Raw genomic sequence first — 21367 nt, 5'->3', positions numbered from 1 at the left:
TGTCAGTGTGGTTTCCCTGTAGAGGTTCAGCATCTATGCAAAGGGTGTCTCATGGGGACTGCTTTGTGGAAAGTAATTCCCCATTATTGAAAGGTCCGGGGTGTAAAACCCGTTCTTGTGCTTAGGAGTGTGACCAGAGCCACTCTTGTGTTTGTTCAACAAGGGAAACTGAACTTCTGTCCTTCCTGAAATGAACAGCAAGAGATGCTCCTAATCTTTTTGGTGTTGACAGGTGATCTGAACTAAATTTTGACATCCAGGTAACCCTGTTGCATTCTTTTCTGCTGCAGTCATCAAAACTTCTGCCCAGAGCTGAAGCAGTAGCTTGAGGTGGTTTTACACCCTCTGGACATGAAGGATGAAAGGGGGAGGTCTCTTCCTCAGCCTCTTGAGAGAAGAGAGTACACCTAGAAGTGTACTTAATAAAAAAAATAAATGCTTTGCTTCTGGGCAGTTTAAAGCAGTTGTCCTGATTCTAAACAAGTCACTTCCTTTTTGACATGATGGCTGTTGCATACCCTGGTCTTTGTATGTGGAGCCAGTGTGATACAGATGAAAAACTTATATTTTCTAGACCTGGGGAGAGTCCTGAAAATGCGTCTAGATAAAACTTAAGGTTTCAATGCATCCAGTCTGTATTTCACAGTGGAACGCAAAGTACATTGCCTTGTAAAACAGCAGTGTTCTGCTACAGCATCGTGGACGATATTGACGAAGTAAATAGTGCCTGAAGAGCTCTTATCCACTGGAAAATTAACTCAAAGAAACACAAGGGCAATTGATAGTTCTTACGAACCCACATGGATGGCTGCGTGAGAGCCTCATGTAATCTCAGACGTTTTCCTCAAGCACGGAAGAGGACCAGGTTGATTACTGCCTGCCCCGCCCCGTGGTACATCCCTCCCCATGCTCAGCCTGGCTGGAAGCAGTGGACATTGCTCCAGGCTCACTGGTGGTCACCACCAGCAGATGTGTACCTTCTGATGCCTTGCACGCATCTCTGCAACAGGCTCTCTGGTTTCTTGCATGCCTTCATACATGGCAGTGAGATAATACCAGGAGCTGTTTTTTTTCATTAGGTGGGGATGGTAATACAGAGGCTGTTGGGACAAAAAAAGAGTGATGATGGGAGTGGAGCTGGGCAGGTTGGGAGCACTGTGGCAGCCCAGCACCATCCAGTGAACCTCCTCTCTCCAAGCTCCTCAGAGAAAACAGCTGGGCAGTGTTCACAGATCTGTAGTACTTAAGGCCAGAGGAGACCAGATCGTTGTTTGTTTTCATCCTTTTTACATCACTTTTTGTACCTCATTATACTGAGTGATTTTTCTCTGACTAAAGCATAGAATACATTTGCCATGAAATGTTTCTCCCCGAAGAGCTTGTAGCCCTCATTTGCAGATATCTAGAGATAGGAAGAAATTATTCCAGGAATTAATCACCCGCTTTAGAAAAATAAATAATAAAGAAGGATATCAAGCTGATTGCTAATTTTATTTTTTCCTGGCTTCAGTTTCCAGTCATTAGATATTGTTCCACCTTATGTTGTTAGATTAAAGAACCTTTACTTCCCAAAAATATTTCCCCCTGAACTGTACATGGGTTTTCTAACCAAGTTGCCTCTCCATCTTCTTTTAAATAAGCTTAGCAGATGAAAACCTTAAACTCTTTTACTGTAAATAATTTTCTCCTGTGCTGGTTTTGGCTGGGGTAGAGTTAATTTTCTTCAGAGTAGCTAGTACAGGGTTGTGGTTTAGATTTGTGCTGGAAGCAGTGTTGATAATCCAGGGATGTTTTAGTTACTGCTGAGCAGGGCTTACACAGAGTCAAGGCCTTTTCTGCCTCTCACCCCACCCCAGCCGTGAGGGGGCTGGGGGTGCACAAGGAGTTGGGAGGGGACACAGCCGGGACAGCTGACCCCAACTGACCCAAGGGATATTCCACACCATATGACATGATGCTCAACATAGAAATCTTGGGGGAAAGGAAGGAAGGGGGGGATGTTTGCAGTGATGGCGTTTGTCTTCCCAGGTAACTGTTATGCATGATGGAGCCCTGCTTTCCTGGAGATGCTGAACCCCTGCCTGCCCATGGGAAGGAGTGAATGAATGACAGTTCCTCATACTGTTTGTGGAGCTCTTTTCTTTTTACATCTTCTCCATTTTTTTGACATGCTTTGTAAAGAGACTCCAGATTCATGCCTAGTACTTCTAAGCAGAGGAAATGCAGCTGTGCTGTGCAGGAATGTTAAATGGTACTCCAGTGCTTGCTCGGCGCATCATTCTCCCCCACTTCCCTGCAGTGTTCATGGTCAAGTGCAGCGTGGCTATTAGAGCCCTTTCAGACGTACTCTTTCTCCCCATTTTGACTGTTCCTCTGGGTTTATGTTTGGATAGAGAGAAAGATAAAGGCAGATTTCAGGGTTAATGTTGTTACTCTTTTCATAGGGTTGCCATTTGCTGTGGGCTGGAAGAAACAGCAACAAAAGGGGGAAAAGAAAGATTACTCTATTCCCGGTATAATATATATAAGTAAAAGGTGAAAGACATTTACTAGGTGGAATATTCCCAATAGTCCCTTGTCTGCTCTGGCCAACCATCGCAGGCTGACACTCCTTGGTGCTGAGATCCATCAGAGAAGCAGGTGCCCGTTTGTGTTGTACATAAGGTCAGCATTGCTTTCCTTGATATGAGGGATCACCACTTTGCAGGGCAGTTTGATAGCTGAAGCACATCGGCACAGATTTTGCAGAAGGGTTCCCAAAACAATCTCTCATACTGTAGGCAGTGTAAAAGATACAGAACTCTGTATAAAGGAAAAGGACCCTGCACAGAAGTCCCTTGCCAGGACTTTTATCGAGATCTTTCTGAGCATCCTTTGCCTTTTTTCTCTTCATCTCTTCTTCCTGCTTCAGCTTTCCTCCACTTCTGATCTCATTTCTAAAATAACCAGGAGCAACACCTTTTTTTTTAAATAGCTTCCCAGTTCTCCCAGGAGAGGACACATGGGTCAGACTTTGATCTCTTTATTAAGCTACTAAAAAGGATGTACAGAAAATCTGGGTTACTCTGGGCATTAGCCAGGCCCTTTGTGAAAAGGTGGCTCCATACAAACAGGTTATTATTGAGGTTTAACAGCTTTCATCATTGGTGCTGAAAACATGAAGATTTCTGCTGGTACCAACCCCACATTCGATTTGTCAGGAAGGCTGCATAGGTGGACACAAGGCACATAAGAGTTTTGTAATCCCAATGGTGCTCAGAAAACAAGGCAGAACTTGTTTACTTTAGGGACAAACAGATACAGAGGGATAAATGCATACAGAGGGGTTATAATATCAAAGAGAATTTGCAGTTTGTAATTCATGTGTAGCCACAGGTGCATTCAAAAGAGCTTAAAAAAATAATCAAACATAGTCAATAGAGTGCAATTATACCATCAGCTCTTGTTCTTCTGGGTTACATTATGCACATGTTCCCCTATTGGATCTTCCTGCCAACATTTATAAAAGCTTGAGGTATCAGAATTTTGCACGTCACCTGCCACAGTGGCAAAATCGCACTTTTCATTTGGGTCATTTTTTGCCACTTTGGATGAAAAGTTGAGCCTGTACATGTCCCACAAATAGCAAAAAGTTGATTCCGTAAATGGGCATTGTATTTTGCTGTGCCTCTGAGATGGAAGAGTAAGGTGGATCCACCTGGGTGAAAGGATGCCAGCAGCAGCTGACATTCATAGATGTTGAACACTACAGATCAAGCCTTGTGGGCTTGTGGCACATCCCATTTGTCAGAGCACTGTCATGGTTTGCCCCATCATTCTCAAGCACTTGTAGTGAGTATGAAATGGTATGTGGCAGCGGTTTAGGCATTGCCGGGGCTTCATGGGTCCTCTCAGCCTGGTTTTACTGCAGGTTTTTATTGCATTGTTCGGCAGTGATGGAGTGTCTTAAGCTTTGACAGAGGTTATTCATAAATAAGAGGGTTTCTTTATAGTATTTGTGCTTTTGAAGGCAATTTGGTTCTTCCAGAGTTGTATTTTTTTGCATTTTTTGTTTATCCATGTAAGATATTTTTTTTTTCCCCAAGGAAAAAATATTAAAGCAAGATGAATGTGGATATTTTTTTAAATAAATAGAGGGATGTGATGGAAGATACAGAAACCATAATAAAGCCTAGTCAGGTGAAAATGTTGGCACATCTTATTTAATTTAATTCATAAATGGAAGAATATAGAGAATTTATTTGACTAAGCCTCTGGTTCAGTGTCTTGATGGTATGTTTGGAAAATTGCTCTGAAATTGATGCGTAAGTGACCTTGAAGATGTTGTATTTAAGTGATATCTCATTTTGATGTGAAGTTGTAAGCCTCCCCCCCCGCCCCCAATATAGCAAGCAAAAGAAACCAGCAGCATTGAATTTAAGTAATTTGAAAGTAAAGAAGGAAGAATCTTGCCTCAAGACTCAAAAAATAAGTAACCTGGAATGTCAAGCACCTAATCTGAGTTGTGCCTCTATTTCATTGTGATTAAGATGCTGCTTTTCTGGGAAGTCTGACCTTGTGGCAGCAGTCCTGCAGCCGTGGCACCTGCTTTGGGACACCTGGGGAGCTGCGATCAGACCCCTCAGAAAAACCAGTCCCTGTGGTGGATGGCACTGCTAATTCGATATGCAACATTTACTCTTTGAATCACATCATTTGTATATGTATGAATATATATACACACACACTGTCCATATTTGTTTGATTCACACCTATATGGATATATTATATACAAATATTCATACACCATGGAGTCTCCTTCCCTGGAGACGTTCAAAGCCCGCCCTGGACGCGTTCCTGTGCCCCCTGCTCTGGGTGTGCCTGCTCAAGCAGGGGGTTGGTCAAGATGATCTCCAGAGGTCCCTCCCAACCGCTGCCATTCTGTGATTCTGTGATTCTGTGTACATAAATATTAATATAGTCATATAGATTAATGTTGACAAATACGCAAACATACATATATATTTATTCTTATTATTTTGATTTGAACATGCACTGGCCAGACCCAAACTTGATTATCACCTTTAGTTTAACTTCCCCTCTACCTGTAATAAATGAAGTTATGTTTGTGTTTTGCAGCCTGAGGCAGGGCTGAACAGGGTCCATGCTCAGGCAGGACACCATTCCCAACCTGGTGTCAAGGTCATGCCTGTACAAGCCTTGCTTATAGGGCCGTACCTGATTTAACGACCCCTGCCAGGCCTGACCTGCAATTGCACTTGCATCCAAGTCACACACATATCCCTGACTGTCCTGGCCCGATTCTGTTCAACATATTCATCAATGACCTGGATGATGGGACAGAGCGTAACCTCAGCAAGTTCGCTGATGACACCAAGCTGGGAGGAGTGGCTGATACACCAGAAGGCTGTGCTGCCATCCAGCGAGACCTGGACAGGCTGGAGAGCTGGGCCGAGGGGAACCTGTTGAAAGTCAACAAGAGCAAGTGCAAGGTCCTGCCCCATGGGAGGAACAACCCCAGGCACCAGTACAGGCTGGGGGCTGAACTACTGGAAGGCGGCTCTGTTGGGAAGGACCTGGGAGTGCTGGTGGACAACAAGCTGACCCTGAGCCAGCACTGTGCCCTGTGGCCAAGAAGGCCAACGGTGTCCTGGGGTGCATTAAAAGGAGTGTGGCCAGCAGGGTGAGGGAGGTTATCCTCCCCCTCTACTCTGCCCTAGTGAGGCCACATTTGGAGTGCTGCATGCAGTTTTGGGCCCCCAAGTTTAAGAAGGACATGGAACTGCTTGAGCAAGTCCAGCAGAGAGCTACCAAGATGATGAGGGGCCTGGAGCATCTCCCTTAGAGGGAAAGGCTGAGAGACTTGGGTTTGTTTAGCCTGGAGAAGAGAAGACTGAGGGGGGACCTTATCAATGCTTATAAAGTCTTAAGGGTGGGTGTCAGGACGATGGGGCTGGATTCTTTTCAGTGGTGCCCAGTGACAGGCCAAGGGGCAACAGGCACAAGTCAGAACACAGGAAGTTCCACCTCAATCTGAGAAAGAACTCCTTTGCTGTGCGGGTGCCAGAGCAGGGGCACAGGCTGCCCAGGGAGGCTGTGGAGTCCCTTCCCTGGAGACATTCAAACCCCGCCTGGATGCGTTCCTGTGCCCCCTGCTCTGGGTGTGCCTGCTCAAGCAGGGGGGTGGGACAAGAGGATCTCTAGAGGTTTCTTCCGATTTCTACCATTCTGTGATTCTGTGACTTCGGCTGGGCTGTTGGCTGGCCTAAGACCTCAGAGGTCACAGTAAGTTTCCATATGTGCCTTATTTGGATTTCAGACCAACTGGCCATGGCTGGTCTAAACCATTGCACGGTGGTGCTTTATTCCATGAGCAGAAGCAGTTTACAGCCCTCTGTACACTCAACACTGTGCACAACAGCAGTGCTGGTCTGTCCTTTGGAAAGAGCCCACACTTGAAATAGATTTCGTGTCCATTCAGAGTTGTAAACCTGTACATTATCTACCTACTTACCTGCTACATGCAGATATATTACACTTATTAACATGTTGAATGTCCTTGTCACAATCCTGGCTGGTTATGATATTTGTGATATTGCCTGTAATAACACGGTAAAAGGTATATTTGCAGGCTAATCCAGAGTTGGTGGAAATAGCATTGCAGAGGATTGGCTTTCTAACTCTTTCTTACTGCTTTGGGAACTCAGATGTAATATTCACTGCAGAAACCACATTTTGAGGTAACAGTTAATTTGCATGTTCAAAACATCAGTAAAAAAATGATAATTAAAGGGTAAGCCCTAGACAGGAATGTTACTTGCCTTGCGTTGGTTGACAAGCGTGGTTTATTATATATGTTTTATATTTGAACCAAACAAAAGGATATTAGGAAGTTCTAGGTATGTGTAACCTCACAAAGTTAATATTGCTTTTGGACTCATTCCTGGGCATGATCTAATATCCATTTAAGTCAATGGGGATATTTCCATTCAGTTCAATAGGAGCTGGGTTTGCATTTTAATGTGCATTAAAGCCTACAAAATTTGTGCAATAAAATAAAAACGGGAGGCCACACTTTGCACAATGGGGGGGCTCAAATGAAGGCGCTGAAATAGTGTTTAATCACCAGAGTAAGGAGCTTGATTTTCAAAGCTGCCGGCTGCGAGCAGTGGGGGGGATGAGCAATAGGTCTCCTTCATGCTCCGGTTGAGTTTGTGGCTGATGTGATACCTCTGCCTGTATTCAGAACTGGCATTGGTGATTCACGGCTCAAGAAGAATTAAAAAGGGGTGAATATAATGTATAGTTTATTCTGATTCCCACTGGCTTCGGTGGCCCCTGTGTGCTGAACTGGTCTGGCATTGGTGCTCAGGTTCACGTCTTTGTTACGCTAAAGCTGTTTAATCCTGTGGGTTATATTTACAGTTTGCTCTTAATGAAAATAACGAAATAAGTATCTCATAAAAGAGGTAAACGCTTTGCTTTTGTACACACAGAGCCATTCTATGTGAAGGACCTGAAAAAAAAAAAAGTATGGGTTAGGCATAATGTTAGCTTTCTTGAAAGCATAAATTTTCTTCCTTAATTGGGTGTGAAATTCCTGTCTGCAAATCATGCCATTTTCGTTGATTTTACGTTCGTTGGTTTGCTGAATAATGGGCTTGCAGTATTTTTAAACTTTTCCTGCCTACAATAGCTCTCTGCTAAGTGTCCGTCAAAAATAACGTATTTGCTCAATATATGGAATCCAGATTAGCTCTGACATTTGCATTTACACTCACAAATCTTTCCATGGACCCCTGTACAATGATGTGTCAGGGCAGAATCCATCCGGAGCTCGGGGGCAGGAGCACTGGTAGGAGAATATAAACCCTTTTTGTTGGTGCAGCTGGATGAGGTGTGTAAGCTCTTTCCTCCCCCTCTGTATTTTAGACCAAAAAATTTTGAAAAAAATGTTATTGTTCAACTGTTTTCTTCTAAAGCTGTGCCTAGTTATTATTTTTTTCCCAGCAAGGCAATGTAAGCGAGGATCTTTGGCTGACTGCTTGGTGACAAGCAAGGTGGTGTATTTACTGCTACAAGACTCGCAGAGTCTTTGATGAGGATCATGAATAATTAGTAGCATTTCAGAATCAGTGATTTTTTCTTTTCTTCCTTTGAGGGATGAAACAGAGCCCTGAGTACTTCGCTGTCAGTAGCCACTTCCAACTGCTTCATTCCTGTCGTTTTAATTTGGGGTCAAACCAGCTTCCATTTGTGGCTGGCTAGCACTGAGCCCCTTTGATTTGAAGCTAGAGTAGGGAGAGGCAGACTTAGGGCTCTGGAAAGTCAGTTTTTGTAGCACTTTGCATGGCAGAAGCTGACATGGCCCTTGCAGACATTGAGGGTGAGTTTGCAGTGCTCCAGGGGCTGGAGTCAGGAGCATGCATCCGTTGCCGTTAGTCCTTCAGTCACCTTAAAGATTATATGTTTTTATACCTACTTCAGCGGCTAAACCTTGCATTTGCACTAGCGAGGAGCTGTCATGGGTGGGAAGGGACATGCTGCACTCTGGCAGCTGGGAACGTCTTGGGGTGTGTTGCCGTGGTGTGACCTCCATCCCACACTGCAGCTTTGGCTGAGGACAGGTTCTGCCTTTGCTGCTTCCCACTCCCTCTGCCCTCCTGTGTGGCCACTCTGGGGTCAGGCTCTGAGAATAAGTGGGCCATTTACCTTATCTGGCCTTTCCTAATTTCCCAGTCTGAGATGCAGATTTGTGCAATTAGCTCCTGTACCTGAAGAGGGATGAGGAGAACAAGCAACACCTTGTCATTGAGGCTCTTCTCAATTGAACAATTGAGCTGATGGTATTAAGCAAGATGTCTCCCTGCAAAACCACTGTATTATTTTAAAAAAGAGATAATAATGGATTTTCTGTAATATTTCTGTGGGATAGAAGTTTTTGGAAGAGTAGCAGATACTTCCAAGTCAGTCGTCTTTCTGTCTGTGCAGGAACCTCCCCACACTTTGTTCATCATTTGCTGAAGCTGAGAGTATGACTACTTACACTGGTGACTTTTATAGCACTAAGTCACTCAGCAAAAATCACATGCTACATTAGTTTTTGCATCTAGGCCAATAACTTGGGTAGAAGAATAGGTTATATTGTCTTGTCTGAGTACCAAAAAGCCAAATGATGGGAGATTCTGGCCTGTCCCTGGCAAGCAGTTACTCCTGCCAGATATCCTCCATGTTGAGTATTTGCACTCCGCTTTTTCTGCCATTGACCCCCAGCCATGAGACCTCGATTTGCTTTTCTCAGCTAGATTAAAGAGCTTCATTACTCTCCTCTGACTTTTCCTTGCCCAGCTTCTTACGGACCACCAAGTTGTCTTTTAATCTTGCCTGAAAAAAACTAAACAGAATTGAACTCCTTTCAATATTTGTGCTATTGAGGGTATTCATGAAGGATGAACTGACTTTTAGAAGGAACGTATGTGTGAAGCACAGATCCATGGCGATGGGCACCTATGTAAACACCCAAGCTGACAGCTTCAGTAAACACTCTCTTGCAGAGCTGTGGCAGGTCCATTCATCACGTGACCTATACACAAAGTACTGTCAAACATGTAAGGTAAACAAACAGGGCAAAAAAGAGGCGAGGAAAGAAATAATGCTTTCCTCTAAACCCTTTTTGTTTTAAGAGCCTCTCAGGTTTCTCGTTACTATAGTAATTACATAACTTTCAGATAATTTTTGAGTGGACCGCGTCATTTGAAGTGGTCTGCTGAAAGATGTGCAGCAAATCAGTGGAAGAAAGGAAGGAGAGAAATCCTAGTTTCCCAATTCTTTGTCCACCTTAATAGCCACTAGTTTCTCACTCCTTTTTTTTGCCTTCATCCTTCATAATGCAGTGTCTCAGTGTGCGCCACTTGCAGGAGCCATACAGAAAACATTATCCCATTATTTTCCCAGGGAAAGAGGGAAAACAAGCCTTTAAGAGAAACAAGCACACAATCTTTGCATTGCTGGCACATTGCCGAGCCCAAGCGCTGCACTTAATTTACATATAAATGTGCCCAGGATTTTAATCAGAGATTAAAGCACTCTGTTGTTATTTTTCACTTATAGGGTTCGTAGTGCACATGGTGCTTGGCGAATCACATAAGGCAAGTGTACTTGGAGGAATGCAGTGGCAAGCATACTGGTGGCTCCTCTTTTTGGATTGATGGCTGGGTTTATTTTTGAGGCTGCCCTGGGTCTGAGGAAGTGCTGGCTTCAGCCCTTCAGGGATACTGCAAAACCTGGCCAAGGGTGACATAAAAAGTTGGCTTACAGACTGCTTCATTGGATTTCAGCTGCCGCATGTAGAAATGCAGTAGTGCCTCCGTAGCGTAGCATCCCAGTGGATGGGAGCATCTGTTTTTATTGTCTCATTCAGAAATGCATCTGCAGAATCTTGGAACTTTGGGGTTTTTAATAACTTCGAAATTTTCAGGATCCCTGCTGGTGTTTCTTCTCACTTCTTGATTTGTATAGCTCAGGCATCATTACCTTGTTCATGTTTCTTTTCTAATTAGTAGGCAGCTGGGAAGAATGCACTACAAAAGCTGTCCAAGAAAAGCCTTAGAGCTGCTCCCAAAGGCCTCTCCTCCCCTCTGCTTTCCTGGCCCTGAAAACAAAGTTCTGTCTCTCTTTAGTATCTGTTAATATCTATAAGCTTTAAAGTAAGTGAGGTATTTTCTGAATTTGTGTGGTCTTATCCAGGGATATTCTCAGCCTTTCCCATATTTCCACTCAGCTAAAGGGAGTGAGAGCCTACCTATGGACTGCCCCAGGTAATATTTTGTGGCTCCTGATGCCAGCTCTATTAGCCTTTTTGCATTCATGCTGTAGTGATGAAGAAGCAGTGCTGATAATCAAGTGCCATGATTTGTCTTCAGAGGTCATATGAAGATGAATTTTGACATCCTTCTGGAAAGTGTCATCCATACCTACATGGAGAGATAGCTTAAATATTCAGGCAGCATGTGTGTTCTTGTGGGTACTCACGTTAGACCCATATTTGGGCAGACAGAAAGGATGCACTTTGTGCAGGACATTTGGGAGCAGAGTAGGAGGTGTTCCGGGGGTGATGGGAGGCTTTCCATGTGAAAAACCTGAAAACAAAGACGTTATTTATCAAGTTGCTGTGTGGTGGTGACAGGTGAAATGACAAGACATATTGAGGGAAAGGAATTAATTCATATCTGGGACCTTTTAATAAATCAAAAGTAAAAAGAAGAACCAGTGTAGCAGACCCGTTGGCAGTTGCTAACACTTGTTCAGTGATCCTTTCCTTCTGAAATACAGAAATGGAAAGGAACTGTTGCCAACAGTCATAAGACGAAGGAATGACTCAGAAGCTAGATTTATTGTCAGCGCAGCATTGGTGAAATTCAGCTTCATAAACAGAGGTTAATCTGCTAAAACCTTCTGCGCTCTCACTGGGGGAAAACCCTACTTACTTCAAGTTTTGTTTAAAGACCTAAAATAATTCTTCTTGTCTTCTGAATAAATCAACATCTCTAGGAGCACTAATATTCATCTTTTTTTTGCCTCATCTTTGCCTACATGGATTTTATTTTTTTTATTTATTTCCACAGGGTGTCATTTATTATGGGCTTTTCTCATCCCTGCAATGTAATTTCTCTTCTGGACTTCTAGGCATTTTCATCACAGTTCACTACATATTTCACCCATGTTTCTACAGAAAGTCATTACATAGTGCAGACTGCTGCTGAAAGAATATTTAGAATGCACTCTGCCTTTGTCCTCCAGTGATGCGTTGCTCACCTTTGTTCCGCGAATAATATATCTGAGCAAGAAGGACATGGATTTGATGTTACTAGAAAAAGACCCAAGCCCATACATGGCTGGAATTGGTACTGCTTCTTTCCCCTTCCTCTCTATATGGTTGATCAATGGTAGGAAAATACTTGTAATTTCAAACTAGCATTAAAAAAACATAAAAAATCCCAAACTTGAAAAAAATCTTTCAAAAATTAAAAAAAAACCCAGACATGTCCTATAAGACAAGTGCATGTACATCGGGCATTTCTGTAACTGTGTTCTGGGTTCTGTGTTGCCTCCTGCCCAGAGCAGAGTTGGATGGGGACATTGGGAACCCTGGCCTGACTCCCTGGGGACAGGCAGCACCCCTACTTGCTTGGTGGGCTTCTCTGTCTTAAGCCAGGGTTGGTAGTCCCTTAGGACAGGAGTTACATCATTCGCCTCTTGCTGCTACCCTTCATAAAAGCAATTTAGTAACTTTGCCCGTAAACTTCAGTATAGAATATGTTCTGCTGTGAAGTGTCCAGAGAAGTCTTCACCAGGGCTGTTCACGTTGTTAGACATCAGAAGCTCTATCAGGCCATCTAATTCATCCCTTCTGCTGGTGTCTCAGGAGCACAGGGCCATCATTTTCATGACTGCTCTTCAAGAAATGGACTAGACTTACCAGTTATCTTTTAAACCAGAGGTCTTGTCTGAATCCAGTGTCATAAAGAGATTGATTGTTGGTATAATCTAAAAAGTGAGATTTGATGCATAACTTGTAAGACTGATGTTGAAGAATAGTGCAGATAAATTAATTCTGAACTTTACATACCCCATTAAGAAGGATTCCCTGTAGGACTGGCGAGGACGATCCCTTCTTGGCAGCCCATGCTCTGCAGAGTGGCTGAGCATGGAGCCTGCACCTTCCTTAGCAGTGCCCAAAGTCTGCCCAAAACACCTCTCTGCCTATTCCAGTGTCTTTGAGGCTTTCCTAAGATTTCAGGCTGTCATAGAAACTTTCAGTGCAGTCTGATGCTTAAAAAACATCAAAAGACAGAAAAGACACTCACATGCCTTCTTAGTGCTGATCTTAGAGCACCTCTTTCCTCAGTGATTAACTGATAATGTTTTTATGAGTAGCATCAAGCACATCTGAGACTAAATTCAGGTTTCTTGTGTCCCTATCTTGCCCTGCAACTTGTCCACCAGTTTCCATCTACTAATGACATGACTTGATGGTCTCCAAACTATCCTTTTTAGGATTTCTCAAGCCTGAGATCTCTGTTAATGTGTTGCCCAAGACTTAATAATGCTGTATTAGGAGAGGAAAATGTTCTTGGTATATGCGCTGCAGAAGTGTTGGGAAAGTATGTTTGTTTATTTTGATGTTGGTGTGGTTGGTGTATGTGGTACTGGTATATTTGGTCCTCTATGCATTTGTGGTCAGTGCTCAAGTCAGTGAAGGTTTGGACTACACAAATATGAGCAGGTCTTATAGTGTTAGGAAGAGGTTTCTGGCTTAAGGGCCCTATATCTGTTTTTACAAAAGTCATTGTGGTTTTGGTGTTAATGTCAGGAGGAGGCTGGATTTCTAAATTGCCATAGGCAGAAATGAGGTGGTTAGAAGTCCTTCATGGCAGGAACTTTGCGGGCATGGGGTGGTACTTGGATGAAATGATGGGTGCCATGTGTCTCTGTGTCTCTGTTACACAGAAGCACACTTTCTCTCGTGTTTTCTTAGGACCAAGTAGGAAACCAACTGATGTTTTCTTACATCAGTAGGTAAACTGCCCGTCCCTTCCTTCTTCTGTGATAAAAAAGGATATACTGCTTGTCTAAGAGCTTCTACTATGTGAGCTTTTGATTAATGTTAACCAGGATTTTGGCATTGTGCAATGAGTGATCTCATTATTAAATTTACCATCTATTTTCTGTACTTGAATGGATTTATTTTAAACTGTCACCTAGGTTTTCTTATTTAGCAAGGACACTGGCAGGAGCTTGAAAAGATAAACCGCTTTCTCTAGTGCAATTGATTGTCAATGGTGACATCCCTCTCTACCACAGTTTATACAAGTTCACACCATCAGCAGAAAATGATGGTGTTTCTTCTGTTACTCAGCCAGCTGCAGTCCCAGCAAGGAATTGGCTCTGACATTAGGACACTTATGAAGAGCCATCTTTTCACCTCCCCCACTGAATTTCCTGGGAAAAAGGATTGAGATGTTGAGCAGGGTTCAGGAATCAATGCCCAAGTTCAAGTCTCTGTTTCATTTTATGCACAGCTTTAATTTTTTTAAGGGTGCAGCATTTGTTATGTGCTGAACACATTTCTGTAGTACAGCCAAATCAAAATAGATGTGCCGTTTCATTGGTCCTATTCCTGAGATCCTCTGCTTGCTGTTTTTCTGCAGGAGTTATCTACACAGCAGATATTCTTGACCGTGAGGCAACCAAATCCTACTGGTTGACAGTGTATGCGACTGATCATGGTGTCGTCCCACTCTACACTACCATCGAAGTCTACATTGAAGTGGAGGATGTGAATGACAATGCCCCTCTCACCTCTGAACCTATCTATTACCCAGCTGTCATGGAAAACTCCCCGAAGGATGTATCTGTCATTCAGATCCAAGCCCAGGACCCTGACTCCAGCAATAATGAAAAACTGACTTACCGGATTACAAGTGGAAATCCCCAGAACTTCTTTGTAATCAACCCCAAAACAGGTAACAAAATCCTGCTTCCTTAGGGTGGTGGGACAATGCAATTTAAATATTTATCAGCTTCCTCCCCTTCAAGATCCTCTGGTGTTACATTGCTTTCCAAACCTCTGTTTTCTGCTTAGTTATGTGTCTAAAGCATCCTCTTTTGCATGCATACATGAGCGCACTGGCAGATGACATGCTGCAGATGTGCTGCTGCAGTGATTGCTCTTCTGTAGGTCACCGAATAGCTCCTGGATGTTGCCTCTTCCCTGTGTCTAGGGATGAGACATTGCTACACTGAGTCTGCAGAGCAATGTTAGGAAGCAGATTCAAGCTGTTGCAGTTTAGAGAGCAGCGTTTCATCCTTCGTTAGCTGGCATAGCACCATTCAAGTGAGTAGCACAATGGTTGTCCAGCACATGTAATTAGGCTCCACATTACAGTAGCTGGTTGTAATTCTACAGCTTGTTTTGTGCAAAAAAGACAGTTTAGATGACCTAAAAGTCTCTCTAGCCTTTAAAAAAAACCCAATGTGTTTGCACTGATTTTTAACAGCTGGGGATGTAGCCAGTGGGTGCTATGTTGCAGATATGGTGGTTGTTTTAAGTTAAAGCACTGTTGTTGGCTGGCAGGGGAGCATTGAGCCCATGCAGGCTGTCTCTGCACATCTCTGTGCCTTTGGTGCCTTTGCTGAACCAGGCATCCTGGGTGCCTGGCTGATGAAAAAGTCACCCAGGAGACATAGCCCAAGGTCATGGTTGCTCTGTTGGGTGCCTACCTGTGCTTGGCTGCAGGTGGTCCTCACTCCAGCATGTACCTGGCCATCCCTCGCTCATCTGCTTGCGGGGACCCTCCAACATGGTCTGGAGGTAGAGAGTCGGGGGGGGTCTTTTGCAGGATCTTTATCAAAGTAGTTTGAAGGATTCACACAACTCTCATGCTGGTTGAGATGCTCCTGGTTTTGTTCTGGGGTTTTGATTTTTTTTAAAAGAAGTTTATTTATATCTGCTGCTAATTTCTAAACAGCTAGAAAAACAGAAGGAATAGACCTGAGGGGGAACATTTTTGATTTGGTGTAGGATAACAATCACTAAATAGGTTTTCAACATTTGGCTGGGCAATCCCATTGCAATGTGTGGCATAAGTAGGGGTCAGGATCTTTTCAGGCATAAGCCCAGGTGAAGAATCATGGAGCATGTATAATCACTGTGTTCAGTCTGCTGAGCCCTAAGGCACATATCTCACTTATTTTTAACACTTGAAATGGCCAAAGATGGCTCTTCCATCTGCAACCCCTTTCCCCCTCCCCACCCCATAAAACCCATCTGGGCAAAGTAGCAGGGTTAGCACTCCGCAGTGTGTAATGCTTGTGCTTCCTTCCCGTTGGCTCCTCCTGCAGAGCAACCTGCTCGGCACAGCTTTGCTTATCAGCACGGGTGGGCCCGTGACAAGGACCAGAGCGGGGCATTCTGCAGCCCTGCACCACCCTAGCCTGGTAGCACACCCTGTGGGGTGGCTCTTCATCCCACTGGAGCAGCCTGTAGGGATACTTTTCCCTAACAAGATGATCTTCATTCTCACAGTTAACACTGAAGATGGTTCGTCTTCATTTTGCACTGTGGAAGTTGCTGTCTGAGAACTTATAGGCTTCAGGATGAGTAATGTTGCTGCTTGGGCAACTCTTGAAGCACCCCATTGCATTTGGTGAGCATCCTGGCTGGTGGCTGGCTGTGATTTATCATGGAGGTGATAAACCATACCCTTCTATCCACCTCAGTGCCAAATGCAGAGCAGTGAGAGCCAGGCAAGGCAGCGTCTTTTAGTTTATTTTTGCATTTGGAAATGATGGGGCTGACAGAATGTGAGTGAACAGAGGTGTCTTGTCCCAAAATGGAGGTTTGTCATTTTGAACACCAGGATTTCATCCTCCCTTGGGAAGTACCGATACGGTGAGCTCCACCTGGCCGGCCTTTGCAATGGGAGGCTTTCTCCTCATGTGATGCTGATGTCCAAGGAATAAAAGCATAATAGATTTTTCCTGGAGAGTGGCCCTGGACACCTCTGGCCAGTCTCCTCTCAGCCGTCTCCCTGCAGTGCACTAGTTTCTCTAAAACAACAATTTACACTCCGATTGTTTTATACAGGTGAATTCTGCACATACAGAAGAGGTTCATAGCTTGCTGGCCCTGTATGCTCACTGGGATTCAGCACAGCAATAACTCATGTAGTGCTTTGCACAGCAGCACCAAATGTGACAGTGTGCTGTATAATCAAGATGAAAAGGTTTAATGTGAACCCAAATATGCGGCGGTTGCCGCATACGTGGGTTGAGCGAGCGTGCTCCCGCTGTCGGGGGAGAGCAGTCATTTGTGAGAAAGGATACCTTTTATTTTTTGTGTCACTTTGGAAATTTAAGCAGTGCCAGCAAGCTGACATCTCTTCTGTGAGTAATCAGGTGCTGAGAGGCAACATGAAGGCAACATCCTACATTTTTTACATCCTTTCGTGGGAAGCAGCAGAAGTTGGCCTCGAGTAGAGACAGGAAGTTGGCTGGAGTGTATGGGTGCTCTTCTTATTAAAGAAGTTATGCCGACACCCAACTGATAGGGCTTTGCTAATGTGCTCAGGGTTAAACCTCTTGCTGGATTTGCTGTCAGAAATGAGAATCCCCTAAGTGCAGATTATTTGGAGGCTCAGGAAGACAGGTAGGAGAGGGGAGTTTGGCTCATGGTGCTGCCCTCCGTGCCAAAGGCACGCTGCAGCTCCCAACTTCAGGCTGCTGGGAGTTGAAAAACATCCATGATTTTACTCCTTAGATCACTTCCTTAGACTACTTGGCTGTATTGCAGCAAGAAATCTCCCACTATTGCTGGAGAATAAGGCAGTATTAGCCTTGGCCTCCTGTGCCCTGTTTTGTATTTTTAGGACTTGATGCATTGTACTGACTAAGTTGGGTTTGTTACAAAGTGCAGAGTGCACAGGGCATGTCATAGCTTATGGTGTGTGTCTGGTGGGGGGTGGGGGGTACTGCCGATGTGGTTACCTGCAGCACTGACGGGCACAGCACAGCCTGGGCGAGGTGGGTAGTCCCACGTTCTTCTTAGGTGGACCTTGCAGACATGAAAAGGAATGCCCCGAGTATTGCTGCACTCTGCTCGTGGCATGACCCTCTCCACCTTTGCACAGTCTTGTGCTCCTTCTCAGTGGTCGTTGGAGCTCAGCAGTGACTATGTTCGCTTTCCTCTGGAGCTCACTTTCAGCTGCTTTATAGCTCATGGAGGGCGCGCAGATTCCTGGAGGCACGTGTACCACTCCATGTGTTGCCGTCTGATCAAGGCACAAAGTGGGGGCATAGGCAGTCTGGGTTTTGTTCCCCATTCTGATACAGGATCACAACTGCAGCCAAATCTTACAATCTCAATTCATTAACTGCATAGTGGAAGCAATGATGCTCCTTGAATGCTGTGTCTGTAGGTAGAAGAAACCTTTTAGTAGACAACCTGTCACTTCCTACATTTTTATAGACTGGCACAGCTCTGGGTGGCTATCTTAGGTACTGTCGAACTGCAAACACATCACATGCATTTGGATCTGTTTGAAGGCAGTCTTCAGATGTTTCAGGATTATCACCTGCAATTTGCTCTACGGGTTTTGGAGAGAGGAAGAATTGCTCCTGCAGGAGCCAAGAGATTCTAAAAAGCTGCTGAGAGCAAGACTTTGTCACTAAAGTCACCCTGTGCAGCTCATGCTCTCACCAGGGGCTAGCTCTGCTGCAGGAGCACGAGTGCATTTGGGCAGCGAGGGCTGTCCCCTGTGGGCTTGGGATTTATATGGGTGCTGTCGAGGAGGAGGACAGGAACATGATATGTTAGGATGTTAGGTATGGAAAGGCAGCGTGGGCAACCTCCCGTGAAGGTCTTTGTTTTCTCACCTTGATTATTTTTGATAAAATACAGCCGAGCATCAGTTAGCACCTCGGCCTGCACTTTTATCTCGTGAGCTGATATTCATAGGTACAAGCACTAAGTGAATAATGTAGCACATGAGTACTTGTGAACTCATAAATCATTCATGCTGGAGAACAGGGCAGCCTTGTTCTGCAAACTGGTGGAGACTGCTGTCTAAGTTCAGCAGGTCCAGTAGGGCAAATTGGGATTTTTCTTTATAGTGAGCAAGAGGTACTGCAAGGCAGAGTTTTGTGTGGGGGCTGGGTAACATCTTTTTCAAATAGCTGAAGTTACTCTATGAGTTACATGATTGCAGGGAAAGGCATCCCCCTGTGCATTTGTTTCCCAGCTGTGTTGTACACGGAGTGGCAATGGAGACGTTCCTGGTGCTCCGCGCCTCGAGCAGCCGTTGGTCAGCCTAAACCATGGTGTGGCTGCTGGGGCAGCCAGGGGTTTCCCTGTTAGCCTGACTTTTGTGCTGGGGAGGGCTCAGGTTTGGTTTGGCAGAGTACAGGGTTACAAGGCTTTGCTCCTTGGTGGGTGGTGTGAGATGGGGCCGAGGAGGAGGAGGAGGAGGAAGGGCAGAGCTGCTGGCGGAGCAGCTGGGCTGGCCACCTCCAACCCAAGCCCATGGGAGCACCACAGCTGCCCCAAGTTGAGTGAGTTATTTTGGGGTGAGAGGCACGTGGAAGAAGGTAAATAAAGCAGATGATGGAGTTAATAAAAAAATTTGATTGATTTAGGCCATAAATTCTTATTTTTATTTCATGTATATGGGTGTTAATTTCACGGCACAGCACTGGGGTAATTTACTGCATTGATTTATTACTTTTCTGTGCTCTGAAGAAAACAATGAATTTTAATTCAAAACATTGCATTATTTTGTTTAGTGTTCCACATATATTGGACAAACTCAATAAGCTTCTCTTCAGTCTTACATGGATTAGCTTAAGAGATATTTTAACTAACATGCCAACAGACCAAATTTCACTCTTGTGCACATTGATGTTAATGAATTTACTCTAAAATTACACCGGTGTGTCTGTCTGAAAAATCCAGTTACACCTTTCTTAGCCTCTTGCTGGCACCATTTAAACAGAGGCAGACCCCTGGCACTCCCAAAATAGTATTTGCTGCGGTATTTAAGGCAGGATGCACTAGTGGGTTTAGAAATAGTATATGCAGGTCACTACATCTTTCCACAGCAGCAGTTCTCTGCCTCCGGAAGTTGTCTCAACTGTCACATCTCCACCTAGATTTGGAAAGAGACTGGATATTTTAATGCTGAAGTAGTATTAATATTTATATAAGCTAATAGGGGGTCAATGAGTGTCAGGATTTTATTGATATGAATGCTTCTTTTCTCAGTAGGCTGGACTTTGCTTTCTTTTGCACTAAACCAGATGGCATAGGATCCTGCTGGGGCTCAAGGCCACATTTGCCCTGCCATACTAACGCAGTGCTTCACACTCCCGCCATACATCCTGATTCTTATGGATTCTTTTGTTTGGTTTGTCCCAAGAAATGCCCGCGCATCTTTGCTCTCGCAGACTGAGCCAAATCCAGTGCTCTGCTGCTGCACTGTGTCCTGAAGGTTGCCAGCAGTATAGCTGCTGGCTACACAGTACCTCTTCTCAGCCCAGAAATAAAGGTATGCCAGAGAGGAGAGAGAAAGAAGAGAGGTTCATATATTCAGAGAATACTCTTGAGATTCTGCAATAAATTCTTGTTCTCCAAGGCCCATGTTTGTCATGTGTTTTTCTCCAGCAGAGAAACAAAGACTGTTAAATACTCCAGAATTTTTCAATTCTGCTGTGATTTTGTGGTAGATACCATCTCAAAGAGACACAGCTTGCTTCCAGAGGCAGACTTCAGTGATCTTAATAATCCAGTTATTAACATTCCTGTTGTACTATAGGTGATGCGAAAGGCCATATGGACAACAAATGGAAGTGGAGGCAACTTAGTCCCTACTACATCCTTGCACATCTTTCAGGTTTAAACCCAAGTTGCACTGGGGGAGGACAAAGACTAACATACATTCATTCTATAAAGCAAGAGGCATTTAAAACTTTCCACCATGTAATAATTAAAGGTAAATGCCAGACCATTTGAAAAGATTGAAAAAATTACTTTTTGATTACATTTCTAAGGACTTTGGATCGACAATATCAAGCTAAACTTAGTACTACTTTGGTCCATTTGTAACTCTGTTCTTGTAGAGGCATTTCATGCTTTTTTAAAAAAAAATCTCTTCTTCAGGATTGGACAACTTTATATGTTCATTCCTGACCACCAATTCTTCCTGCTCCCACCCCATCATGGAGGGTCAGCTGCATTACTGGGGAACCTCCGTGGCACTGCAGTTGATGCTGTGCATGCTGCTAAACTCTTAATAAGCTTCCTCTGAAATACGATCTTTAATGTTTTGTAAATGAAGGACTTTAGCTTCTTTGCTTTAGTAGTCTAACCTGCAATCTTCCTCCAGGATGTGTTTTAGGTACTATAGTGGTCAAACTGGGAAAAGTATGTTGAATTTTGAGAGTGTTGGAGATCACCTCCCTCCCACCGGAGGCGCCTTTGAAGGGTGCCTCGTGGCATCTCCCACAAATGCCTTGGCCATGAAGCCCTCTTTGGCAGCTCTGTGTGCAATGTAAACCAGCTATGCAGATCATGTCATGCTCACTGCCATTCGTCCTCTAAGTGTCCCTGCAGTTCAACTGACCTGTCCAAGACTATAGAAGACGTTGCAGAGATAAAACACATTGATTGTAGGGCTTTCCTATTGAAGGTGAATTTGAAGAATTGGTCTCCCTTCCTTCTGTGGTCTTTAATGCTGTTTGTACAAATGCCAAGTTCACCAACAGCTGCAGAGTCCAGCCCAATATATCTGTCACTGATATCAAACTATCCATA

The 21367-nt window shown here is 44.2% G+C and overlaps 1 protein-coding gene across 1 annotated transcript in view; it reads left to right on the top strand.

Annotated features, from left to right (window-relative positions):
* FAT3 (FAT atypical cadherin 3) overlaps window positions 1–21367 on the top strand; it is a 432050-nt gene that overhangs the window by 180941 nt on the left and 229742 nt on the right. Inside the window, exon 3 of the mRNA XM_064441382.1 lies at window positions 14211–14525. Coding sequence (XP_064297452.1) covers window positions 14211–14525 — 315 coding nt within the window. The remainder of the gene's footprint in view (window positions 1–14210; window positions 14526–21367) is intronic.

This window comes from Phalacrocorax carbo, chromosome 1, assembly GCF_963921805.1.
Source record: "Phalacrocorax carbo chromosome 1, bPhaCar2.1, whole genome shotgun sequence".
In the NCBI taxonomy this organism is placed as follows: Eukaryota; Metazoa; Chordata; class Aves; order Suliformes; family Phalacrocoracidae; genus Phalacrocorax; species Phalacrocorax carbo.
This window is presented reverse-complemented; position numbering and strand designations above follow the sequence as displayed.